Raw genomic sequence first — 27751 nt, 5'->3', positions numbered from 1 at the left:
ATTAAATTGATCAAAATTGGCAGATTATACTTTACATCATTACAATAACATTATTAAGATTTCTATTTCAAATAAATGCTGTTCTTTTGAACCTCTTATATGTATCAAAGAATCCTTTCAAAAAAATCTACGTTTCCACGTCTGTTTTCAACATTGATAATAATAATAATAAATATTTCTTGAGCATCAAATCACCATCATGTGACACCGAAGACTGGAGTAATGATGCTGAAAATTCATTTTCAACATGCTTTCATCATTCAGATTTTTAAATATACTAAAATAGGTAAACGAATAAATGCAGCCTTGGTGAGACTTCTTTACAAACATATTTAAAAAATCTTACCAATCCCATACTTTTAAATGGTGGTTATGGAGTATTTAGATGTCCAAAATTCATAAAGTCCCTCATTTATCAACGTTTGATGAAATCACAGTCCAATTTCAGAGACAATCTCTAAGCCCCATTCTCACAAAGTTCAGCAACACAATTGTATTGCACACTATCCCTGTCTGTGTTACTGTGTTGGTTCATTCATAATCATTGTGTTCTTTCTCTATCTCCGTTTTTACTTTTCTTTTTTTGTCCTGTCTCTCTTTCATTTGTCTACATCAGCTATGTTGCTGCATGAATGTGGTAAGCTGTCTCTTTTTTCCCCCTAATCTTTATATCTGTAAATCACTTTAAAAATGTTCATCTCATCACATGATCATGAAAATGTTTATTTATGACTATGCATAAGCTCTTTGTTCAAATTTAGACCATTTTTTACCTATCCATGCTGCAAAGACCAGCATCGTTTTCCATGCCAATTATATGCTGGTTAATGCTGTTTTGTTGCTTGTCAAGCAACATTTTAACTTTACAGCAAGGGCATGCCATATTTTGTGATATATTTGGACTCAGTCATTTCTCATTGTCTCCGTCTTTATCAATTCTGGTCACCAAATAATCAAATTATGCTAAAGCTTATTAATGCATTAATTTCGGCCAATACCAACATAATTTCCTATCTTTACTAAAAACAGACAATTAAAACATGAAATGAACAAAGAGTGAGTTCATTTTTGCTGTGTTTTTATGATTTTAGGTGGATTCGTGAAAACAGGTATGGTAATATATCACTGGAAATGCTTAGCTAACTCTTTACATAAGCTAACTTGCTTCGCTAACCAAGCGAATGAATTCGCAGTCATAGATTTAATTTTTTCTATGATAATCTTTTCTTCGATAGATAAGCAGCTTTATGGTAAGAGATTCAATTTTACTTTTCACCGAGCTGAGAGCTAAATATAACATTGGGTGTGTTTGGAAACTGGTTTGCTGGACGTTGAGCTTGAGCCTTTGTTTGTCACACTGCTTAAACTACTATTTTAGTGTGTGTTGTTCGCTTGATAGGCTCATTTGCTCAAATAGAACCAGAGACAGATACTAAGTGTCTAATTTGCTTCGCTTTCTTTCCTGTTAAGTAACCCTTACAGCAGAAATAGCCCGCATGACCAGTCAAGGAGACTAGACTATCCAGTAGAATAGATTTCAGTTTGTTCATCATGACTGTGTCTGAAAGTAATGACTATAATGCTTATTTCTCAAAAAAAAATTTTTTTTTTGAATTGCCCAAAATATATTGTAAATAAATTTAGTATAAATTATATTTTTATAATTAAAAAAGTATTATTATAAATAATAATTATAATAATTTATATTTTGTCTGCATCCAAAAATAAGGACTACAATGATTATTTTTCTGGAGAAATTGCTTTGTAAGTGAGCAAAATTATATATATATTTATTTAAATTACTTTACATTTTATAATGAGAAAATATTATTATAAATTGTAAAGAATAATAACAATTAAGTTAAATTTGATAAATAATTTATATTTTACGGCTATGTTCGATAATAATGTCAACAATGCTTATTTCTCTGGCGAATCCAAATTTAAAATGATTATGAATAAATCAATTATTATAAATGATAAGTTATTTTATTTGGTAAATAATCATTTATAATTTACTTTTGTTAACCACCCCATCAGACATTTTTATTCTTATAACCAATTCTTTTTTTTTGGAATTAATAATATTTTTAAGTTTTCAAACACAGTCCATGTCTCTAATAAAAACTAAACATATTTACTTCATTTTCTGAAACTAACTCATATACTCAATTGAAACATAATTACGGTCTCATTTTCAAGTTGTGTACACATCACTAATTTATAAAGTTACGATTTTTTTTCTGTGGCAGTGCTCTGAACCCACTGGAATTGTTTTACTTGTGAAATGCCACATTTGCTGCATGCCAAAAAGTTTCACAAAAGATATTGTGTGATGGGCAACAACATTGCCATTATTGCCTAAGGCAAACGGGCTGGTTCCTAATGAGAATGCATAGTCTGCCTTAAGATGACGTGTCTGCTTTCATAACAGTCTTGTCAAACTCGCTCAACTGTGATAGCACTCACATTGATTCTTAAAACACCATTTGCACTTTGATTATTGTGTCCAAGGAGTGTCTGTTACTGGAAAATTTCATCACCAAGAGAACAGTGCATCCTAAACTTAACATATACTGTATGATAGTCAGAAGAATTTAATGACTGCTATTCAGGCGAGGGTGTGGTTGATGTTTTACATTGCAAGTTGACGTCATGTTGATGTGTCATGACATGTTATACTCTATCTAAAAGAGTTTTAAACAGCAGTTCTCTAATAATTATTATATCATCATAGCGTTCATTATCTTAACTATTGTAGCCTTCATGACCCATTTCACCATTTTTTTACCTTTTATGACATAAATTCATTGAGATTACATTAATTATTTGTAACTTTAAAAATGTAAAAAAATTATAAATATAATTGAAACGTCCTCTCATATTCAAAAGCTTTTTTCCCCAATCAAATAGTTTAAATATTTGTATGAAATCAGGAATGGTGAGAGAACATTGTGATTGGTAAATTTTTCGTCAAAGTTTAAATCCAGTCTGGTTAGCTTGCTTCCCATAATGTTTGTGCATTAGGTCAGTAGGCGGACGGTTGGCGGTCTTATGCGGCTGTTTGAACGCATTTGACCACATGAGCGTTTACACTACGAAAGCAATCCGGTTTAATACGTTTTCGACTACCTCTGGAAGTGGTCGAAAGTGGACAAGCTCAAAACGTTTTAGACCCCGTTTTGTGATCCGATCTACCAAAACGCATCTTAATACCAGGTGTAAACAGGGCCTGAAATGTTACTCCACTCTTCCACCAAGGTACTTGCAAGTTCTCAAACATGTCTGAGGGCGCACATACTGTAGTTAAACGGGGTTTAGAAAGGTCTCTCATCCTTCCCTCGGGTCATTTTGACCCAAAACTCATTTTTTTATGTTCACCAGAGGGGTCCAATACCCTATGACTTTTGTTGCACTTGAACCACAAATACACACAAAAAGTTTTGTGGTTGAAATTTAAAAAAGTAACAAATCTTTCCCTTGCGGGTCAATTTGACCCCCTTAGGAATGAATGGAATGCGAGGAATGCTTCAGTACACATAGAAAAACTTAAAAATGCTAAAAATTCAAACTCAAAATGTTATAACTTTAGCAAAAAAAATGTTATAATGTGTGTATCTCAATGCATACTGAAGAGAAATTACTTTAGGACACAGCGGAACAGCTCATTTTCTCCAAATAGAGCTATAAGGCCATCTAGTAGCAAAGGTCATGTTATATTATAATTTTTTTTACAGAAGAGGTCGACAAAAGCAATGTAAGATATTTTGAGCTGAATTAAAAGGGTTATGCATGAAATTGTTATTTTGAATGTAAGTTGAAAGAATGTGAGGAATGTGTGTGTGAGGAATTTATTTATTATATATTGATTAAATCTAGTCATTTAAAGGTAAATAAAAAATAAATAAAAGAATTGCTTAAAAAAATAGAACAAATATTATCAAAATGAAAAAAAAAAAAAAAAGAAAAAAAATAAGTATAATTTTAGGGCTTCGGGTCATTTTGACCCACGAGGGAAAGATGTGTTACAAAGTGCGAGAGAAGGATGAGGGTTAAGTTATTGTAACAGACTTAAATTGTCTACCACCTGTAAGCTGTTAGCGTCTTAAGGACTGTTCCACAGGTGCATGTGCAATAATTGTTTATGGTTCATTGAACAAGCATGGAAAACATTGTGTAAACCCTTTCCAATACAGATTTGTTAAGCTTATGTGGATTTTACAGTTATCTTTAAAATACAGTATACCGAAAAGGGGACGTTTCTTTTTGTAGCTGGGTTTATATACTACGTACACTATAATGAATCTGTCAAAGAGGCAGTACATATTTGCTCTGTTCTCTCAAGTGATAATTGAAATTTTCATAATCTGCTTTATAAAGCTTTATTTAGTTGTGCACCATCATAGATAAAGCTCTGTAAATCTGTTAGCATCTGTGCTAACACTGTTCAGTCAATGTGTTTGGGCTCATCAGGCAGGGATGTGTACCGGAAAGTGCAGGGTAGAGACAAGCCAATCCCCTCCACCATTATCAGCATCACAGGTATCCATTTTCCTCTCCTGTTCATCCCTTTCTCTTCCTTTTAATTCATTCTTCATTGTGTCACTAATATAAATGTGTGACCTCATATTGCGTGTGCATGTTTGAGCCAAAACCCTGGTTGATAAAGCGATTGTGAGGATGAAACCAGTTCTTCAACTGTCTCATTTCCTCATTAGTGTAACTTGCAAAAGCTATAGTATTTACTTTACAGGTTTGGAATAAAGTGATTAATGCTAAATGCATGCATTTAATCACATAAGTGTTTTGAATCAATGCAATATACTGATTGACTTAAGTGGAATTGTCTTATTGTGTTATCTTAAAGGGATAGTTTACCCTAAAAGGACATTTCTGACATCATGTCGTTCCAAACCCATAAAACTTTGATTTATATTCGAAACACAAATTAAGATGTTTATAATGAAACCTGAGAGGTTTCTGTCCCTCCTAACCAAAATGTAAAAGATCCAAAAAGTTCATAGAGGCATAGTAAAATGAATCCAGATGAACCAAGCGACTTAATCCAAGTCTTGTAAAGAGATACAATTGATTTATATGATGAACAGATTTAATTTAGGGTGAGGTTGAGTTTATTTACCTTAATATGTAAGTTTAGTAAAAGACGAATTTTCATTTTTGAGTAAACCATCCCTTTAAAAGGAATAAATTACCCAAAAGTAAAAAACAAATGTCATCTTAATGCATTTCCAGCCTTTTTTTGTTTCATCCACTTTCCTCAAATGGAAAACAGAAACTCTGACATTCTGCCAAAAATCTCCTTCGGGTTTCACTCAAGAATCAAAATAATAGTGGTTTGGAGCAACATGAGAGTGGCAACATTTAATTTTTTGCGTGAACTGTTCCTTTAAATATCTTTTATCAGTTATCCAGTCATTATTTGACAGTAGTAACGTTGTTTGTTATTTTTTTAAACCATCCAAAAGGCCTACGCCTACACCTTCAAACATTTTTTCAAGTCCAGATTGACAGCATTGCATTCTCATATTTCAAAAAAAATACATAGCATAGCTCACATTGCAGATGTTACGACTTTATTTAAACCCTGCAAATGATGTAATCGTACAAATCTGCATCTTTGTCCACTGTAAAGTGTGGTTTTATAAGGAGTGCACGTGAGCAAACCAAATCAACTCAACTTCTTTATGGATTTATGCATTTAAATCACCATCTTGTTTTGTTCCTTTCCATCACATTTCCTGTACCTCTTTTTGCTTTGTCTGTCTCTCTCAGAGGATGGGGAAGAGGACACCCTGACTAAAAAAGAGAAGGATGAGAGGCGTGTTGCTGAGATGGGACGTCCGACACTGGGTGAACATGTTAAACTTGAAGTAATCATTGAGGAGTCCTATGAATTTAAGGTACCTTTTTTGCTCATAATAAATCTGTCTTGGAAAAATACATTCAGACACCCATCAATGTTCAGACACTCACACAGACTCACACATTTACTATAAGGTCAAGTGATGACATTTTAAGCATGGATCAGGGTTTAGAAGCCCTTAAAGGTGAATAAGAGGATGAGCGAGCATCTGGACATGAGTGATGGTATCCTGAAGTAGCCCCAGCTGGAGACTATTCAACCTTTAATTTCTCCTCAGATACAGAAGACATGGGGAGAGCTATTACCGTAACCTTTCAGAGGGCCTGTCGCTTTATACATGTTAACAGTGTCCATTTTCCATCTCTAATTCACCTCTCCAGTTCTCTCCTGTGTGCGTCAGAGGGTTTATTCGTTTTCATCCTGTCCGTGAGATTAATTTGCTTTGACTCGAAGGAAAATGATTTCCTTGTATCCTGAAGATTTGATTGAATCGCACAAAATTATGTTCTGATGGTTTGATACTGACTATAACTGTCACAACTGATGTGGTAGTTCTCAGAATGAAGACGAGGAGGATTATATGCTAACTTTCTTTAATAAACACGATAATACAGCAGCAGGAACGATCACACAAACTACTCACATATAGAGGAGAACCGACAGTGAACAAAGAAACGGGGTATAAATACACAGGGAACTTAACGACAGACAGAGAACTGAACTGAAGCACATGAAACCAACACACAGAAATGAAATGAACAAAAGACACAACATAATACTGACAGTACTTCCCCCTCTCGCGAGGCGCGACCTCACGCCGAATGTAAAAGTCCAACTGTGGGTGGAGGGAGGGAGGGGTTTTGGAGAAGGAAGAGGAGCAGGCGGAGGGCTGGAAACAGGAGTGGGTGAAGGGCTGGAGAAGGCTGGCAGAATATCAAGGAGTTTACCCAGGGAGGGAGGGAGGGAGGGAGGGAGGGAGGGAGGGCGGGCGTCCTGGCGGCTGAAGAGGACGTGGTTAGGAGGGACCAGAGGCCTCCAGGGCGGAGTCTTCCGTTCGGGCGGCCAGGGCGGATCAGCCATTGTGACCTTTTCATGGGACTCAGGTTTGGCCACTCGGGCCGGCGACAGTTCTTGGAGCAGGAACAGGTCTAGGAACAAGTCGAGGAACAGGAACAGGTCTCGGAGCAGGAACAGGTCTAGGAACAAGTCGAGGAACAGGAACAGGTCTTGGAGCAGGAACAGGTCTTGGAGCAGGAACAGGTCTAGGAACAAGTCGAGGAACAGGAACAGGTCTTGGAGCAGGAACAGGTCTAGGAACAAGTCGAGGAACAGGAACAGGTCTTGGAGCAGGAACAGGTCTAGGAACAAGTCGAGGAACAGGAACGGGTCTCGGAGCAGGAACAGGTCTAGGAACAAGTCGAGGAACAGGAACAGGTCTTGGAGCAGGAACAGGTCTAGGAACAAGTCGAGGAACAGGAACGGGTCTCGGAGCAGGAACAGGTCTAGGAACAAGTCGAGGAACAGGAACAGGTCTAGGAACAAGTCGAGGAACAGGAACAGGTCTAGGAACAAGTCGAGGAACAGGAACAGGTCTTGGAGCAGGAACAGGTCTAGGAACAAGTCGAGGAACAGGAGCAGGTCTCGGAGCAGGAACAGGTCTAGGAACAAGTCGAGGAACAGGAACAGGTCTAGGAACAAGTCGAGGAACAGGAACAGGTCTTGGAGCAGGAACAGGTCTAGGAACAAGTCGAGGAACAGGAGCAGGTCTCGGAGCAGGAACAGGTCTAGGAACAAGTCGAGGAACAGGAACAGGTCTCGGAGCAGGAACAGGTCTAGGAACAAGTCGAGGAACAGGAACAGGTCTCGGAGCAGGAACAGGTCTAGGAACAAGTCGAGGAACAGGAGCAGGTCTCGGAGCAGGAACAGGTCTCGGAACAAGTCGAGGAACAGGAACAGGTCTTGGGACAGGCTCTGACGTGGTGGCGGCCAGCTCAGGCTGGGCAGGCATGACTTGAAGAAACTCTGGAAGGGAGGTCTCGACGGGACGAGACTCTGGAAGGGCGGTTTCACAGAAGGAACTCTTTCACATATACTTCGATCGGACAGCCATCCTTGAAACAGTTTATCAGACGATCGGTTGGGTTTAGATGGATGCGGGAAACGCCCATACTTTGTTTAAACTTCAAATACACAGGGAACTTAACGACAGACAGCTGAACGTAATCAGTAACCGAGGAGACTAACTAGCAGGTGATCAAGACTGAACTGAAGCACATGAAACCAACACACAGAAATGAAATGAACACAAGACACAACATAATACTGACAATAATCTTCATAATTGAACAGCGATGCTGCCCTGACAAATCGGTTTCGCTGTGCTGTGAATTATCAATTGATGGATTTTTTTTAAGCTGTTACTTAGTTTGTGAAATCTTAAAGAAATATCTGAAAGGAATAACCACAAATGAAAATTCTGTCATCATTTACTCAACCTCGTGTCATTATAAAGCTATATGATGTTCTTTCTCCTGTGAAACACAAAAGGAGATGTTAGGAAGCTTGTTTCCACCACAGAATAAAACATTTTAAAAGATAATTGCGACTTTTTATCTCACAATTGTGACTTAATATCATGCAATTCTGACTTTATATCTCCCAATTGCGTGTTATAAAGTCAAAATTGCGAGATATAAACATGCAATATGTTTATTTCTCGCAATTGCGAGTTTATCACAATTCTTACTTTATAACACACAATTGCGACTTTATTACACGCAATTCTGGCTTTATAACTTGCAATTGCAACTATAATTGCAACTCACAATTCTCAGAATTGTGAGATGTAAAACCTCACAATTGTGAGTAAAAAAAAGTCAGAATTGTGAAATAAAAAGTCGCAATTACCTTTTTTATTTTTTATTCTGTGGCGAAAACAAGCTTCCATACTGATATGCTTTCATTGTATGGAAAAAAAAAGCAGTGATGTCATTCTTTAAAGTTTCTGCTTTTGCTTTTCATGGAAGAAAGAAAGTCATACAGGTTTGGGACATGAGGGTGATGGACTTTTCAATTTGGAGCTAATTAACTGGTAACACTTTACAATCTTTTGTTTACATCAGTTAATGTATTAACTGAAATGAAGTAGCAAGGAGAAATAGTTTTTACATTATGGGAATATATATGGGAATTTATTAATAAACAATTGTTCTTTGTTTGTTCATGTTAGTTCACAGCTACTTAATCAACTAAGATAAATAAATGTTTTCATTGTTAGTTCATGTTAACTAATGTTAATAAATGAAACGTTGTCAACTGTAACCATTAAACCTTTTAAGTATTGTTAACCTAGTTGTAATGATTTTAACCCACCTTCCAGAGCACAGTCGACAAACTCATAAAGAAAACCAACTTGGCCCTTTTGATTGGAACCAACAGTTGGAGAGACCAGTTTGTAGGAGCCATCACTGTCAGCTCAGGTAGGTCTCTGAGAAAATGCTGCCACATTTTACCATTAAGTCTCTACATACTTTAAAAACAACCTTTGCACGGTCCCCTGCAGACTTGATTTGATGGATTTGACAGTCAGAATGCTAGAAAACAAGGTTATTTTGTTGCTTTATCTCTGAAAGGCTTGTCCTAATCGCTGCTCAATGACTGCGCTAACTTTGCAACATATCTTTTTAGTGCACTATTGCCATTTAAAATGTGTTGGAGCTGAATGCCTGTCTGTAGCCAGAGAGAAATGCATGTGAGTGTTTCATCAATTAAACACAGTGTCAATCATAGTGGTGTCTGAGAGAGAAGATATAATCATAATTCGCTTTCTCATCCTGGGCAGACAGCTCTCAGTATTAAGTTGGAGTTACCAAGAACCAGTTTGGCATCTTAATTTTATTATTTAGTTGCAAATAATGTCTTCATAATCTTTTAACTGTAATCTTACCAAGCTCTCATATTTTTTACCTCCTCATCTGTCATAATCTAATTAAAACCCAGTGGTTAAGACTTTTTGCATCTTATTTTGTTTGGAAATATGTCACATTATGAAAGTAAAATGGGATGCGAATGTGCATTGTAGATATTTTTGTCACATCCACAAATTTGGATAATTTTTTTTATTGAATTTCATACTCTAAGACTGCGAAAAGATACAGGGACAATAGAAGGCGATTCTGTATTGTGAATTTCATGGGCATTGTTTCACACATCATTCAATGGTTAGTCAACATTTCAACAGCACGAAAAATCTAATTATTTTTTTTATATTTTAATTTTAAAATTCAGTATTTACATTCTAACTTTAATAAGTATTATTATTTTGTCATGATTCTGCCATCTAGTCCTTGTCGTTCTTTAATTCTTGAGGCAGGATCATGACAGACCCATGTTTTGTGTGCAAGCACATGGCCTTGTGCTTGTGTCGTCTCGTTACTTAACCCCGCCCCCTTGTTATCCTCGTTTTGTCATTATTGCTTTACCTGTGTCACCTGTTATGTTATCATTAGTCTCCCTATTTAATCCCCTTGTGTTTGCTGTCCTGTGCTGGTTCATTATCTTACCTTATGAGTATCCTGTCAAGAGTCTTGACTAGAGAAAGTTCTGATTCTGTATTTGCTGTTGGTTTATCGTCTAGTAATCTGTCAAGTCTTAGTCTAGTTTAGTCACTCCTTGTCCTGTCCATGTTTTGCCCCCTCGTGGGTTTTGTTTTCCCTGTTTTTTGTCCATAAATAAACTGTCAAGCATCCTGTCTGCGGTTGGCTTCATCCTTCATCCACGTGACATATTTAATATTACAGATTTTTCACACCATATACAAATATTTTTTGTCAACAAATGTTAAGTTTAGGTGTGCAGAAGTTGTGTGTTTTTGAGAGCAACTCTGTCTTTAACAGGGAAAAAGACATCAGTGTGTTTCTTATGGGTTTGTTTTTTTTTTACCCAGAATTCTTCTACCATCAGTCGTGCTTATTGTGAGCATGACCAAACACAAGCCAGCGCCAGTCTCTCTAAAATGTCAAGGCCTTTTGCTTTCACCCTCCGTCCGCACAGTTTTTGAAGTGTCTTTCGTCATGTAGCACAACGTATTAATAAGGAAAGCAAAGCTCTGGGACTCTGTCTTTTGCCACACACGCACATGCAGTCAGACGCATACACAAACACTCATTCTGACAGGCTTGACTGAAGCTGACAGAGCTTGTTAGTGCAGCCTTAGCCACGAGGAGAGAGGGAGGGAGATCATAATCTAAATTCCTGGGGAATATTTCTCATAATTAGATATTAGGCGGTTTATGGAGGGCTGCACTGCAGTGCTCCAGTTGTGAATCAAAATTAACTTTCTTTGTCATGATGATACTGTATTATGTAAAAGAATCATTCACATTTCTTCTCATTCAAGACAGAGTTGCTCTTTTACCTAAATTCTTGCACACCTAAACTTAACATTTTTACAATATTAAATGTAAAAAAAGAAAAACAATTATAATATTAATAGTAAATATTAAATGTATATGGTGCAAAAACAATCTATAATAGTATTCTTAAATATTAAAGGAGTCATGACCTCGTGTTACCTTGGATACCCAACGCTCTATTATAGTCTTTCAGGCACTTCTAAAAAAAAAAAGTGGAAAAAAAATAAACACAGAGCTCCTCAGACCCTTATTTCTAAAGGCATTATTGTCTCGCGAGATCTGATGCGATGTTTTGGCTGTCGTGGACGGTCATTATAATAATGCAAATGAGGGGCGCGTTGATTGGTTGCAGGAAGGAGGGTGGTTGACAGCGTTGCATGCTCGTAGTTTCTTTTGCCCTTGCACAGCGCGGGCGCCTCCGCATTTACGCGTGTATTGAGTGTGCGCTCCGAGCACAGGATAACGGCTGACAGGACAAGAAAGTCAGTTTTTCTGAAGTGAAAGACTTTATTTCAGCGTACACTAAAGTCACTGTCTGGTAGTTCCTATTGTGCTGGGGTTTCTGAAGTAGTCATAATTCATCTCTCATAACATAACATGCTCTAAACACGCACGCAGAGTGGAAAAGGAAGAGCGGAGGCGCGGGGAGCAGAGCGCAAATTTGAACTATATCGATATATGCGATATGGTCTAGCAAACAGTTTTAGCCACTGACCATGGACTCCTGTAAGTTACCATCACTACTGTTGTGTAAAACAAAGTGGAAAGATGTGGATAGCATTCGTAGAGTCCATTGACCGTGTTTATCTCGAAGCTAACGTTACATACAATAGCCGCATTAGAGCAATAAAAACACAGTCTTACCGTTTCAATTTCAGGCAGGTCTCTGATGGTGGGGATGGCACCTTTTCCCAAGCGGAGCTTCGAGGCCAACTTCGCCTGATATTGTCCCAAATTACTAAATGAATCCTGTGTAAAATGTTTAGCGCAGACACCAAACGTTAGGCCAGTTGAAAGGGTTGTTGGGACAGCGTCATTAAAAATGAATTTCATCCACTGATCCCTGATAGTTTCGTCCGTTTTGGGTAGAGAAAACACATTAGAATGCTGTTTATGGCAGTCAACCACAGAGCGACGCAGGTGTGCACAAGGTTTCTCCATCTTTCTTTGCCGAATGAATATGAGAGGGGTAGGGCGTGGCTTCCTGCTGCGCTGTCCATATATGGCATATCCTCCACCGTCGTGACGTCAAGCCAGGGTAGAAATCAAAATCTCGTATTTGAGTGCGCGTGCACGTGGGATATTTTACAAACCCTGAGGTAAACAAACGCTTCACTTTTAAATATCGGCTTCCCGGCCAGTGTATAATCGTTAGGCAATCATAACATACATTGATTCTCGTGGAAAAATGCAAAATGTGGGTCATGACACCTTTAAAAAACTGTAAATAAATGTAAAATAATAAATAATTGTCTTAAAATTCTCAAAAATTCTAAATGTACTTTTTTAAATTATAAAAATGAATTTTTATAAATGTAAATATAGAAAAATACATTTATATATGTAAAATAAATGTAAATATTGGATTATAAATTTAAATTAATTTAAAGAATAATTATGTTTTTTATGTATTTAATAATTAATTAAAATTATCATCATGTTTTTTTTGTGTGTGTGCCAGGGCCAGTGTAAATGTTGACTAACCGGTGAGTGATGTGCCTAACATTGCCTTTTACATTCACAATATAGCACTGCCTCTTATTATTCCTAGCTTTATTGTTCAAACAGTTACCTGGCATTAGCTGGGCTGAAATGATTTCTTGAGAAAAAATTAAATGCAGGGCAGGACTTTTCGGTAATTGATTGGATGGTTGTGGTTTGCTGTTGCTGTGAACTCATGTGAGTGACAGCTTGTCCCGCCCTTCTCAGAGAAGTCGCTGACAGAGGGAGGGGAAGTTATTTTGATTAAAGATTATGAGGGCACATGATAAAAAAAAAAAAAGTGCACACTGCACATATACTGTAAATCAATTAAAATTGTATTGGTTTTGACTATTTTGTGTTACAGCGATATGTTTATTACACACTGATGTTCCCTAGAGGAAGAGGACAGCCTGTCTCTTCACAGGAAACAAACAAACCAATCCATAATTTAAATCTCCTCTTCTTTTTCTTGTCCTCAGGGGCAGATGATGATGAAGAGTGTGGGGAAGAAAAGATGCCATCTTGCTTTGACTACGTCATGCACTTCTTGACTGTGTTCTGGAAGGTTCTGTTTGCGTTCGTGCCGCCCACTGACTACTGGAACGGCTGGGCGTGTTTCATCGTGTCCATCATCATGATTGGTGTCCTCACTGCGTTCATTGGAGACATTGCATCCCATTTTGGATGCACTATTGGCCTGAAAGACTCTGTAACTGCGGTTGTGTTTGTGGCGCTGGGAACCTCTGTACCAGGTACTCACATTTCACTCCAAAATCAAATGAATTATAAGATCAATTTACAACTAAGCACATTTCCCCCCAAATGTTATCTATCTATCTATCTATCTATCTATCTGTCTATCTATCTATCTATCTATCTATCTATCTATCTATCTATCTATATGTATATAATTTATATTACATAAAATAAAATAAATAAAAATATTCTGAAAATTATTGACAGATGCATAAAAAAAAAATTCAATAAAAATTAAAAAATTAAAATGAATATATATATATATATATATATATATATATATATATATATATATATATTTTAAATGTATTAAAAACAAATAGGAAGAAAATAGCAACACAAACAGTTACCTGGCATCGCAGTTTCCACAAAATTTTTTTTAATAATTTTTAATTAATTATTAATTATCATTAATAATAAGAAATGTTACTTGAGCACCAAATCAGCATATTAGAATGATTTCTGAAGGATCATGTGACACTGAAAGTTCAGCATTACCATCACAGGAATAAATTCCATTTTAAAATATATTAAAATAGAAAAGAGTTATTTTAAATTGCAAGTTTTGACTTTTTAATCAAATAAATTCATCAGAGACTTCTTTCAAAAACATAAAAGAATTATTTTTTTTTTTGAATGGTAATGTATATTTAAATCAGCATCATTTAATGGTAACAAAAAGTACTTTAAAATAATAATTATTCAACTAAACCATTTTTATAGTAATAAATTATATATCATGCGATTAGATATGCATGCGATCATTTCACTTTTTTGCATTTTTTTTTTTTTTACAATTTGGAAGGAAATGTGCTTAAATGTCTTGAAAATATTGTCACAATGCTTAAAATGGTCCTAAAAAATAAGCTTAACCTACTTTACACAAACTTTTAATTTCTCATTTCCTTATTTGGATTTCCAGGCAAAATATGACCTGGACATGTTCTTTACAAGTTTCATAATATTCACCCATTTATTGACGGAGCTGTTTTTGCAGCTTGACAATATTTATTCCTTTCTGTCTTTCTCTCACCACCTCTTCAAAATCAGACACATTCGCTAGTAAAGTGGCAGCCACCCAGGATCAGTACGCTGACGCCTCCATCGGCAATGTGACGGGCAGCAATGCCGTGAACGTCTTTCTGGGCATCGGAGTGGCCTGGTCCATCGCTGCCGTATACCACCAGGCAAAGGGCGAGTACTTCCGCGTGGAGCCCGGCACGCTGGCGTTCTCCGTCACCCTTTTCACCATCTTTGCCTTCATCTGTGTCGCCGTCCTCATGTACCGCCGCAGGCCCGAGATCGGGGGGGAACTTGGTGGCCCGCGGACTCCCAAAATCCTGACCACAACGTTGTTTTTCAGTCTCTGGCTGATGTACATCATCTTCTCCTCCATGGAGGCCTATTGCATCATCAAGGGTTTCTAAATCAGGCACGAGATTTAGTACATTTTCGTCGTTAAAATCCTTGTAAACAGGAGGAAAGGGTTCAAAAGAAGAGTTCAAAGCAGCCGCGGAGGACTGCAGGTGTTTTATTGTGTAATCCACTGTATGTTTTGTATGTGTTTGAATACACGTGTGTTTCTGCTGTCGAGATTATTCTAGTCTTCAAAGAAGAAAAGACGGACTAAAGGGGTTTTCTAAAGCTTTTTAAAAATTGACATCGTTTTAGTTTATTTTTCGACAAAGCGGTAAAGATTTTTAGGAAAAACGTAGTACAGAAATGTTATTGATTTGGTTGACTGATTAAGCTTTAAGGCCCTTTCACACCAATAAACATAACTATATTAGTGTCCACACCAGCGGACGATATCGTTCTGTTGCTTTAAATCGAGCTCTTAGGAGCAGGATGGATTCTGATTGGCTGTCAGTGTTTTTATCGTTCATCAGCTGCACTGTAAAAAGTTGTTATCATCTTTTGTCAAATCAACTTAGACAATTAATGTGGTTCAGATAACATAATATTTTTCGTTTCAATTTATTAAACCAATCTTTATTGTATTAACTAAAAATAATTATTTCAATGAACTCAAATTTTTTAGGCAACCAGGTAAATTACTTTTTTTAAGTTAAACCCACAATCATTATTACAGCGTGGCAAAAAATTGTTGTGAAAGTGATTCCAACCATATTGTTTCTCTGTGCTGTTATCGTTATAGTTATGGTGTGGGCTCTTCTATTCTTTTACATTTATAATTATAACTATATTTTTATCGTTATTGTTACAGTTATCGTCCTTGGTGTGAATGGGCCTTTAGACTGAAATGACAACAGCAGGATTAAATTTGATTCAAATTATGTCTAAAATTCCAATGGCATCTAAGATGTCATTTGGCAAAATGGTACAAAAACGAATGACCTTTGAGTAACAATTTGTTACTCTGGATCCAGTGGTCACGCAATCACTGTCATTTTAAATCTCATTCATATACTTGAAACATTTTGCAGTTCAATAAGCAGAAATCATTGTGTACACGAACTCAATATCTGTGGTTAAAGATGAAAATAGTGCATATCTGCAATGAACACTTTTTGGACCTACAAACGGGTGTTTTAAACAACGAACGATGTCAAGAGACTTTTTTTTTCCTTCAGATTTTAATGCATAAAAGTGTGGATTTGTGAGTATTATAAGCCTTTGACTTGATTTTATTTGAGATTTACATAATTCAGTGTGTTCAATGTTTTCAAGTAACCTAAAATAGATTTAGAAAAAAAAACACTGTGCCACCTTCCAGCCTGGTTACATGGGACAGCGTCTCTCAGCTCAACTCCACAGACTTTCATAAAGGAGCCAGTTACTGAGGACAGTTGAAAATAATATTAAATGTACTGCAATATTTTGTGTGTGTCCGAACTTGTATATTATGTGTGTTTTTTTTTTTTTTTCATGAACTCTGAGACGTTTCCATACGTTTCTAGTGCAGGTATCAGTAGTTTTAGTACATACAATCAAATCAAATCTTATCTAAGTCAAAAAGATCTGTGAGAAAATACTTTGACTTTGTACAAAAGCAAGTTCAGAATCTGTTTTAATTCTTTTTAATACTACTATATGAGGAATGCATGTTATCTCGCCTGTTTTTTGTGACTTCTCCCTTTATGAAGGCTGTATTTTTGTTGTTGTAAATCACAGTACAACACATGTATGATAGAAAGTCAACTGAAACACTGGGAATATGAACTTATTGTATATAGTGTTCAGTCGTCTAATAGAAAATTCTGAATATATGACTATTTTTACCCATTTGAGGACACGAGTGCACTGGTAAAAGCTTATTTTTTGCCACGTTTTTTTTTTGGTCAGGCCATATCACTGCGCGCGCGCACACACACACACACACACACGGGTGATGGCACTATCTACTCTAGCACGATTCACTCGACCCCCCCAGCCTAATTTACAGTACATTTCGCTGATATGTTGAAGTAGTTTTCCCTCGCTTGTGCGAGTGCTCGATACCTATAAGTTTCATTTTGATTAATGTCATCTGTATGCTAATACAATCTTTTTATTTGGAACATTGTTTATGGTTTCAACAATTTGAGTTTTGTCCTTTTTTGTTTTTATGGCATACTTGACAGTAATGCACAATATGTCACCGCCATGATACCGCCCTCTTCCCCACCACAACAAAATTAAACTTAAGTTTCAGAGTTTAGACAAAGGTTTATGTGTATATTGATGATAATATGGCGCCCTCTTGTGGCAGAATAAGTGAAAGTCCTACACTGTAAAAAAAAGTACTCACATTTTTAAGTACAATCAACTTGGATTTTTAAGTCTTAAATTACATTAAACGGACTTAAAAAAAAAAAAAGTAAAAAATGCTGAACTTATTTTGATTAGTTAAAGCAATGTAAAAACATATTTTGTCATAACTAAATTTTTACAGTGCATATCCATTTTTTTATAATGAAAATTATTCTTTACCAATGCTTAATTTTCATAAACAGGGCTGCCACACCTTTTGACCATTCAAGTTCCATTAATGGTTATACTGGGATTTTAAATAAATAGAGATGTTTTTACTTACAAAGAGCATTTAGTACATTTTATACATTTAGCCCAATAATTTAGAGCTGAGCATAATTAGAACAATTAGCATGCACTATAAAGCTTTGGTTTTAAGTTTTGTTTAGTTTTTTTCAAATTACATGACTTTTCCAGGCCTGAAAATTACCATTTTAAACTTCCCTGATGTTTTCAGGTCAGTGTTGTTCATTAAAATAAAGCTGAAATAAATAAACTATAAATATTAGATGAAAGACTTAAAATGTTGACTTGAAATGAAGTACTAAATTGATTAAAGTTAAATATATATATATACACACACACAGAGAGAGAGAGAGAGAGAGAGAGACAGAGAGAGAGAGAGAGTCCAGTATGGTCCATATATATAATTGGGTGTCAAAATTGACATCAACAAATTTGCTACACTAATCATTTTTAGCTTCAGTTTTTGCTCATTATAAACTGCTTTTCTTGAATAATACGTCATAGCCAATAGCTACGTGAGGTGAAATAATGGCATTGTTTGATATTTCTGCACAGGTGGCCTAGTGTTCTTCTTGAAAAAGAGAAGGCAGAAAACATGCTGGCACTGCTTAAAATGAGCCACCATATGTCTGACAAAAACAATAGCACGTATAACAAGCCGAAATACTGCTGAAGTTCACACGAAACAGTTTGGTTTCTTCATAGACCTTTATTTTATTATTTATAATGTTTTATTTACAATACACTTTCAGAAACACAGTAGAAGTTTTGAGGCAAACAGTACAGTGTCAGGGATATGTTACTCTTTTTGGCTCAGTTTGGAAAACAACATCCTGCATTTAATATAATCCTCGTCGCTTCGTATTAGCGTTGCTTCGTAGAACTGAAGGAATTGTATTTTCAGCAATGACGTGACGTCATGAGAGGCCTTTGATGAGCGAGGCTGGTATTCGAGAGCATCCACTTTAAGCATGCTGCCATATTACGATTGCGTTCAAGTTCGGAATCTTCAGAGACGTTTCATCCAATCACGAAATTGCATATCCACATCTTAGATCTCAAGACTTCTCGAATCCCTTTGATTTTTCAATCTTTTTGAATATCGGCCACCAGCTGTTACCCAAAGGTGATATAGGCTATATGCAATCATGCCTTTATACATTTGTCTGATGTGGTGACAACGGTGACATGAAGCGTCCTGTTCATCCCTGATTGAATTCTTTAGCTGTTTTTTAATTTGAAATGTCAGCTTTAGTTTTTTTGAGCCAGCGGTTAGTCGACTTGTATCCATTTGCACGTGGTTGGGAAACCGAAACATATGCTTTAATCACATAATAAAAAAATAATACTGACCATGATCAGAGCAATCATTTGAATTTCAGATGGTTTGCATAAAAAACTGTGGCTCAGATCCTAAGTGTCACCTGATCCAGAGAATGACTGCATCACAACAACCTAAAAACATACACATATCCATTCAATCAAAGGTTTTGTTCATTATATTCACACATACTGTATATTTGTGTGTATTTTCTTTTTTTATGTGTGTGAGATTTGTTAGCAAATGTGTGTAGAAGACACACAGGAAATCCAACAGTCTTGATCAACACATCTCAAAAGAGCAGGGATCAGAAATCTACAAGACATTCAAAACTGCACCATACAGCATGAAGTCCCACTTGAATCTGTTTTCCTAAAGCGCCAAGTGCTGATTAATGTTTTGCCGAGTCCTCCAGGCCACAGGGGGCGCTCATACAGATGACTCCCTTGCCGTTTTGGAGCGGAGAGCCTTCGTGCGGCTCAAGAAGGGATAAGTTGTGCAGATGCAACCTGACGCCACTGTTAGGCCCAGACTGACCCATGCACAGAAGATGGACCATCCGTACCCGTGGTCTACGTCACCGGGCAGGCCGTAGATGAAAGGAGGGTTCCTGGATAGGTCGTATGAGACACTGGCTGCGTAGGTGCACAGTGAGATTGTGCAAAAGATTCCTGTGGGAAAGAAGAACCTTTGAGGTTACTGATCCAAGACATGAGAAGAAGAAAAAAACATCTGACTGTTTTTTGAATACTATAAATTCGGAGATACTATTTTGGTTTACTGATTTTTTGTATACTAGTATGGAAGTAGGCATACTGTATTTAGACACATGCTTTTTTTGAGACTGCTTATCCAAAAAGTTATGTGTTTGGCCCCTTTTTTTGCCTTTATTAGATAGAACAGTGTAGAGGAGACAGGAAGCAATGGGAGGAGAGAGGGGAACAGGATCAGGAAAGGACCTCGAGCTGGGACCGCTGCAGTATGTCAGATGTCCACAAGGCTAAGGCCACATTTCTGAAGGAATCAGTTGAATGAATGATTGACTTGCTCGTAAAGATAGGAACTGCATCCAAATATGTGTATTCCCTACTATATGGCAGGAAAAAAAACAAAATGCGAAAAAAAGTGTGCATCACTATGAGGCCACAGAAGAGAAGTTGCATGGCAGTAAAACGACGCAACTGACGCTGTAGGTCACATGACAAAGACAACATGATGACGAATGTATCATGTCCAGATTTCATTCATACAATATAGAATGTTGTGAATCTGAAATTGCATACTGTCTAGTATTATTAAAAAAGGATGTTATATATTACGAATGTAGATAGAATGATGCTGCGTCCAAAACCGAATACTTCCCTACTGTATAAAACAGTGCGCCAAAAGTGTAGTTTGTCCGAATACATAGTCTTCGAAAAGTCCCTGAATAACCTACTACTTACCGCGAGATTCTGAAGTGCACATTCATGGACACTTTACTATCCTGTTAGGCCGCGGGAGGGGATTTATGAATGGAAGTGAAGCGACGCAACTGACGCTGGTTGTTCACATAGGTTGTTCACGAGACAGTAACAAAATGGCGGATGTAGGACGTCCAAATTTAATCAATATTACCCGTATTCATACTACATATTATAGAGCATACTTTTTAACGGTCGCAAAGTAAATTCAAATGTAGTACCTACTAAGACAGTGCGCAATTTCGGACGCAGCGCACTATATCCGCCATGTTGTTACAGTCGCGTGATCAGCGTCAGTTGCGTCGCTTCACCGCCATTCATCCTCATCCTGCCAAATCATCTCCTGTACGTGGCGTCATGGGATAGTAAAGTGTTCATTGAATGTGTCACAAAGTAATTACTTATTCAACTTTGGATGCAGCCAGACACTTCCTGAATTCCTTCCTGATTTTCTGAAAAGGTTTTGAACAAATCAGTTGAAATTCACTCACAAAAACATTAATTTACCGCCACCTACTGGTGTAATGATGTGACCTGCGAAAAGAGTCACTGAAAAATCCCCACTACTAATATATACTGTACATATTATACATATACATAATATATATATTTCTTGTCTTGCTCACACACGCATATATATATATATATAGTAACAGGACAAGGGAAATAAGACAGAAGGAGAGACGTGGGAGAATGAACAAGGTAGACAACAACTTGGAAAGGAAAGAGAACCACCTACGAGAAAGTGTGCGACTTGGCAAAACGAGTAACAAGTAGCCAAGAAAAAAGATGAGAAAGTTAGATAAGTCCGAATAAGTAGAATTGTTTACCTGCCATGAGGAACAGGAGTCCAGACACATGCTGGGTGAGGCTTTCCTCCCAGAAAAATCCCACGGCGGCCACAATGCTTCCACACAGCATTACGGCAGCAGCCATGCCCAAGAACCCTGCCGTGATGCGCCGCAGATCTGAACACCACAGAAAAACACACTGTTTCCATAACTACCACCCACTTAGCCAACAACTCACACTAGCTATGGGTAACACCTTATTATTAGGAACTTTCACTGAGCTGTGTGGGCTCAGTCGCTTCTGGTTCCATGCAAAGTTTGGGAGTTGCTGATCAATGCAGATATTGATTCAGTAAGTTTAATTTGGAGGTATATCACATTGAATCACATTATAGAATCTGATTGGGACTCATGCATGGAGGAAGAAAAGCTTAATTAGGAGGCATTTTAACGAGGGCTGTAATTAAGGCTTGCAAGCTCCCTTGAGCTCCCATGTTACAACATCACAAGAGCTAATAACATTCCTTCCAACAGAAAATGACATTTGACCAAGTTTGTGTACACAAAACAGTACCGTGGGGCACATAATCTCATCATGGAGATGCAAGAAAAGGTTATGATTGCATATTAATGACAGGAAATGCAATAACCGCATTAGCACAAAACACATGAGCTGTATTCTTATTGTGGAAAGGAACAATAGCACCCAATGGCATGTCTATCTTATAATTTAAAGGCTCGACCCTTTTTTACAATAGCCAGTATACCTTTAGTTAAAGTCACAGTTGTGAACCCCTATTTGCTATTGCTAACTGATGGCATTCTAGTGAGCATTTGATTGGTTGAGAGCATTTAATTGGTTTTTGGGCAGTTTTTCCAGAAGAGAAAAACTTGTACATTTAAATAAAAACAACAAAGTTTTATGTTTTATGGGTAAAAAAAGAAAACTTAATCACTTTTAGAAGAAAAGGTTCTATATTCTGTCAGGCGTTTCAGAATCGTTTCCATCATGGGATCATTTTACGCGGATTTAGTTTTAATTAATCAATTTTGATTAAATTTTATGAATTAAAAAATACTTTATCACTAGAAAAATAAATAAATAACCCGTTAAACATGAAAGTATAATGTAATAATTTAAGACATTTTGCCTTAGGCTAACCTTTTTGGCATAAATGTTGATGTAAAAAAAATAATAATTGAGTTAAGAACCCCATTTGAAGATAATGTAGATAATGTTAAGTATTTATAATAGGCCTGTTTTTATTTTCCACTCCATAAATCTCAATCAATGAAAATTGATTATATTGAGTTTAATAATCTGTTATATTTTGTAAAAAGTGATTAGTTGACTTAACTTAAAGTGATGAAACCCGTGATGAACTTAATGCGTAATTGAAAAAAATAAGTTATGTGGAATTGTCAAGTTCACATAACTTAATTTTTTCAATTTCGCATGAAGTTTATTACCGAATAATTTTAAGGTAACGGGTTTCCTCACTTTTTTAAGTTATGTCAACTGATCACTTTTTACAGTGTGCTAATACCAAATAACATGTTAATTTCCTGTCAAATACATTTTTTTTAATCTATTTTTACTTGTTAAAATCCAGATCCTCAGTATGGTCCTTCAGTTCAGTACAGCTTATACAATGTGCATTGACAATAAGCACATTATAAATAAATTGAACTGAAATAGTAAAGAATCCTAATCAAATCATTGTCAGAGCAAATACTTCCACGGCAGGCGTCCTTCCCATCATCCTTCTGTATTTTTACATAGTATTGCACTGCACAGTTTTCACTATGCAAAGCACACTTAACTTCAGCTTGCATGCACTGCTTAACATTCAACGCATATGTTACACAAGGCGGTGAGGAAGCTTTGAGAGACTTACGTAAGAGGTGCCACTCGTCCTGCTGTATGGTCCTTGTCAGGTTGAGAGGGATGTTCCTGAGTCTAATGGGTTGGGAGAAATGGTACTTGACAGATGTGCATCGTTCTGCAATACCTGCACAGGGATCACACACTTTTTTTTAGGACAAATTCTGCCCTTCAGATACAGCTTTGTAAAGGTCTTACCAATGAAATCCCTCCCAAATCTTCTGGCATGTGATACTAGTTGTTCATAAGAAACCCCTTCTTGCTTCACCTTAAAATCCTTGCAGTGCACTAATCTCTGCTACTTTATTGGTTTTGTTTGTCTTTCCCTGGACGTTCCTGCACTGGGCCAAGAACAAGTATAGAGCCAAGCACTGCTGAAACACCGCCTCCCCGACAGAGTGACCTTCTGTCATTATTTCTGCCTGGGTTCACACCAAACCCCACAGATTTGGCAGGCGTTGTGAGCTGAGTAAAGACTGCAGTAATCATGCAGCGAGCCTGAGATGCATAGTAAAGCAAAAAGACACTGTCTGGGTTACGGTCAGCGACATGACACAATGAATTCAGTCTGGCTAGTTCCGATCAGTTTCTTAAAAAACGTGTGGGTGAAATTGAAATGAGCCTTCTCTGAACTGACTACATTTAATTCAGAGCCAAGCCAGTGAGAAACCTCAAAAAAAGGCTAGATGTGCACTTCCGTATTCACTAATGAATTCAACTCTGTAGGTTTTCTCACAGTGAAATTAAGTTGCAGCCATGTACTTATATGAATACTAAAACTACTATTCCCAACCTGTTGACCAGTTTCCCATGACTTTGCCTATCGTGATTACTGCCTAAGGTTTTTTTAAATGTCAGAGATTTTATTTAGAGATTGCTCTCACAAACAGCACTTTCTAGCTAATAAAACATTTTGAGATATATATTTTTAAAACACACACACACACACAACACACATATATATAGTATATATACATACATACGATATATTTTTATCGAATAAATTTTTTTTTTAAATGACGATTAATAAAGTCATAAAATATGTTTGAATCATGTAAAATACATTCGCATCTCTTTGTTCTAGCATATATTAAACACGCCATCTTATAATATATATATATATTTTTTTTTTACATATAGGCGTATATATATATTTACATATTAAAAAAATACAGTATTTAAAAAAATGCTAATCTGTGGGTTGTAATCATAGTTCTAATATTGTCATGAAATGGAATAATAATTATTTTATAATAAATTGTACTCCTACTGGTACATATAAATATCACTAAGTCACAAATCAGGAGCAGAAATAAAGGGAATTTTGATCTTCCGGTTGGCATTGTGATCTGATGAGAAGCTCTTTAGAGTGCCTTTCTTCTTTGATGGGCTGATTCGGGGACTCACAGTAATAGACTGTGGCACAAATCAAAGCCTGGGTGCTGAAGGTCAAGTGATCTGTGGCTTTGGGCTTGATTTGAATGCAAGGTGGCACACAGTTTCCGCTTTTAATCTTGACATGATCAGATCTCTGTAATCTGTATTGACTAGGAATCATCATCACTCATTTCCTGTATTTTTTTTTTCACCTTGAGACTCTTTCAAATGAAACTTTAGCGAACCAGCTGGCTTGGTTGGCAATTTAATAAAGTTTTGTTCTGTTGAGATCTATCATGCATGAAATTGATTTGCAGAAAGTGCCTTTGCAGTAAAATAAACAGGTCAAGAGAGAGACAAAAAATGTCAGGCGCTATAGTGTCAGCAAAAAGTCCATTAAGCTTAAGTTTGGATAAGTGTCAGAACAAAAAGGATTAAATCGATATTTCTTCCAGGAAACGATTATGCATAAGCGGCTATATTCATCCACACTCACCTATGTTTTTGACGCAACACACCATGCAGACCATCATCATCATCATCATCATCATCATCATCATTCACAAATACAAAGCCTGCACACTCAGAAGCGTCTATCACACAATTCGATCACTTAATATTAACCATTTTCCCCCCAGAAAGAAATAGGCTATTTGAAATGATGCACTTTTTTCCTATTCACTCTGTTTTTCTCTTTATAGAGCCGGCATAATTAGGCAATGCAATCCAAACATTTTATAAAATAAATAAATAAAATAAAATAAAACATAAATTTATGAATGCACTACTTGTCACAATAAGATTCAAATAGTGCATCTTTAAATGCATGTTATCAAATACGCTAAATAACCAGTCAGAAGCTGACTGCACTGATTTAAACGTGTCACGATTCTTATAACCTAACAATTTCGGATTAAAACTAATAGCGTGTTCTGATTCGCTGAAAAGAACCAGCTCATAAAAATCATTTTTTCGGTAATCTGACTTCTGTGGTCACGCTGTCTGTTTCATCCTCTGAAAGGAAACGGCTCATTAGAATCATTCGTTCGGGAATCGAATCACACTAGTGCCGCTGCATGTTTTGATTCAACTACAAGGAACCGATTCATAAGAGTCATGCGTTCGAGAATCGGATAACAGAATAGTCGCGCGTGTTTGCTCGCGATGTAGATTCAATGCAGAAAACACTGCCGTGTATCTGTAGAAAGAATACAGATTTGAGAACCCTAACAGAACTGAACTTCATCAATATTGTTCGTTTCTGGTAGGATAGCTATAAAAAAAAAATCAGAACCGGTTCTCAGCTAGCCAGAAGCAAACATTTTGTGCTCAGTGAATTTTTTTTTCTTTTGCGTTTAAATGAACTTTCCACACAGGTCTTACCCTTAAAAATGAGTTTGTCAATATCCCCGTCCATTCCCTGGAAGTAGCATTTCCTCCAAAGTCCAAAGTAGGTGGAGAAGAGCGGGCGCCCGCACTCCGTCTCCAAAATGCCCATGCCCAAAATCGCCCTCCAGTTCTCCAACAGTTCCTCCTCTCGACTCCCTACATGGATGGGCTTCATGGGAGCCAGGTTGCGCTTCGCATTCCCACTGTCCACCAAAGGCAGGTGATAGATGGGCATCTCCCTGTTCTTCTGGTCGTTGGACTCCGAGCCGTACTGGTCGCAGTTCTCCTTGTGTCTCCTGGTATCGGTTTCGTACCAGTGGTCGGTAAAGATCGCCGTGACCAGAAGCATGAGCGCGAGCAGGCTCATGGACAAGCTGATCGCCGTTACAAGAGCCCGTTTCTCCATGTCTCCAACATCCGCGCAACTCACTCAGTCATCTCTCACATGAAGCGTACTTTCCTCGCCTTATTCCGGGACAATGCGCCGCTTTGAGCAGCGATCTGTCATTACAGGTGAATGAGCGGAGTGTGTCTGCGCGTGCGGTACTGTGGGCATCTGTATGGGATGCGCGATGGCCGTGCGTGTGTGTTTAACTGCACTCCGTTCGGCGTTTGTCCATCTTCCTTTATCCGCAGTAGCCGCTTGTCTTACTTTCCTTTTTCCTGAAAAGGATGATGCATCCACGTAGACCAAGATTTCATCGTGCAACTGAACGCGCGTGTGGGAATGTCAAGGTTGTCGCGCGCCTACTGTGCCAACAATAGCTATGGGTGTGTCAAGGATACAGGCGAGGCGGTTTCCTGCAAGCGCGCGACTGAACTGTTATGATGATGATGATGATGATGGTGATGGTGGTGATGATGATGGTGACTACAGTTTGATCAGGCAAACATCAATGCAGCAGAAGATCATTATGCAAAGGGCAAAAACAAATTAAGAACTTGATTAGACTGCAACATAATGTTATCCAGTATGTTCTAACAAAGGTAGCTGTTTTAGGGTGATCAATGATCAATCTTTTAATGCAGTACTTGCATCCATGTTTAATAACATTATAGCCAAGTTAGCCAACCATATTTTACAAGTAGTTTGATTTATTTACTTTTTTTTAACATTCAATGAAAATAAATACTTCCCTTGTCCCTCGAATACATGAGTTTACACAATATTTGGGAGTTAAGAGTTACTCCATTAGACCTGACCAAATCATGACTTTCATAACAAGGTCAAAATACTCTTAAAAATAAAGGTTAGAATGGGTGTTGGGAGTAGCGGAGGGGGGTAACAGTGATGTCATAGAACGACCATTTTTGAGTTCCCCAAATAATCTTTCTGTGAACAGTTCTTAAAAAAAACGTTTTTTTCTTAGTGTGAAGAACATTTTAATAATCTAAAGAACCTTGTTCCACATTCCTTTTTGTGGAATGGAAAGGTTCCATGAATGTTAAAGGTTCTTCATCGAACCATTAATGACAGTTAAGAACCTTTTTTTATTTTTTTTTATAAAAATCTTTTTATTGATATTGTCCTCGTCAATCAAAAACAACCAGTGTGTTCCACACAAGCCATAAACAAAACAAAATCACACCAAATGATAATAATAAAAAAGGGATAAACATGCAGTATGTTCATTATAACACAATGGAGGAAAACAATAAGCAACAAACAAATATCCAATATACATCCACAACCAAAGGGTAGCCTTTATAAACAATTGTCCCATTATGGATCCATTCTGGAATCTTCACTAATCCCTAGAGACTTCAA

The 27751-nt window shown here is 37.1% G+C and overlaps 2 protein-coding genes across 9 annotated transcripts in view; one reads left to right on the top strand and one right to left on the bottom strand.

Annotated features, from left to right (window-relative positions):
* Window positions 1-16722, top strand: part of slc8a1a (solute carrier family 8 member 1a) — a 51263-nt gene extending 34541 nt beyond the window's left edge. For 2 of the 8 annotated variants that reach the window (XM_084394886.1, XM_084394885.1), the window contains exons 4-11: window positions 617-637; window positions 1092-1109; window positions 1236-1250; window positions 4474-4542; window positions 5794-5921; window positions 9264-9363; window positions 13482-13754; window positions 14809-16722. In XM_084394886.1, coding sequence (XP_084251012.1) covers window positions 617-637; window positions 1092-1109; window positions 1236-1250; window positions 4474-4542; window positions 5794-5921; window positions 9264-9363; window positions 13482-13754; window positions 14809-15185 — 1001 coding nt within the window. In that variant the 3' untranslated portion in view covers window positions 15186-16722. The remainder of the gene's footprint in view (window positions 1-616; window positions 638-1091; window positions 1110-1235; window positions 1251-4473; window positions 4543-5793; window positions 5922-9263; window positions 9364-13481; window positions 13755-14808) is intronic. The other 6 variants (XM_084394892.1, XM_084394891.1, XM_084394888.1 and 3 more) reach the window with 5 other exon arrangements.
* Window positions 16723-18449: 1727 nt separating this feature from the next.
* Window positions 18450-26854, bottom strand: tmem178a (transmembrane protein 178a). Its single transcript, XM_084396202.1, has 4 exons — window positions 25978-26854; window positions 23231-23344; window positions 21372-21509; window positions 18450-19749 (listed from the first exon to the last, which is right to left on the bottom strand). The coding sequence occupies exons 1-4, from the start codon at window positions 26387-26389 to the stop codon at window positions 19508-19510; spliced, it is 906 nt and encodes a 301-aa protein (XP_084252328.1). The 5' UTR covers window positions 26390-26854; the 3' UTR covers window positions 18450-19507.
* Window positions 26855-27751: the final 897 nt, after the last annotated feature.

This window comes from Rutilus rutilus (assembly GCF_951802725.1).
Source record: "Rutilus rutilus genome assembly, chromosome: 22".
Classification (NCBI taxonomy): Eukaryota; Metazoa; Chordata; class Actinopteri; order Cypriniformes; family Leuciscidae; genus Rutilus; species Rutilus rutilus.
The sequence above is the reverse complement of the archived record's forward strand: the minus strand, read 5'-3'. Positions and strand labels throughout refer to the sequence as shown.

Coding starts and splice junctions, on each gene's coding strand:
- tmem178a (XM_084396202.1), bottom strand. CDS start 26,389: ATGGAGAAACGGGCTCTTGTAACGGCGATCAGCTTGTCCATGAGCCTG. Junction 23,345..25,977: donor TGACAAACTCATTTTTAAGG/GTAAGACCTGTG, acceptor ATCCCTGTGCAG/GTATTGCAGAACGATGCACA. Junction 21,510..23,230: donor GGACGAGTGGCACCTCTTAC/GTAAGTCTCTCA, acceptor TGTGGTGTTCAG/ATCTGCGGCGCATCACGGCA.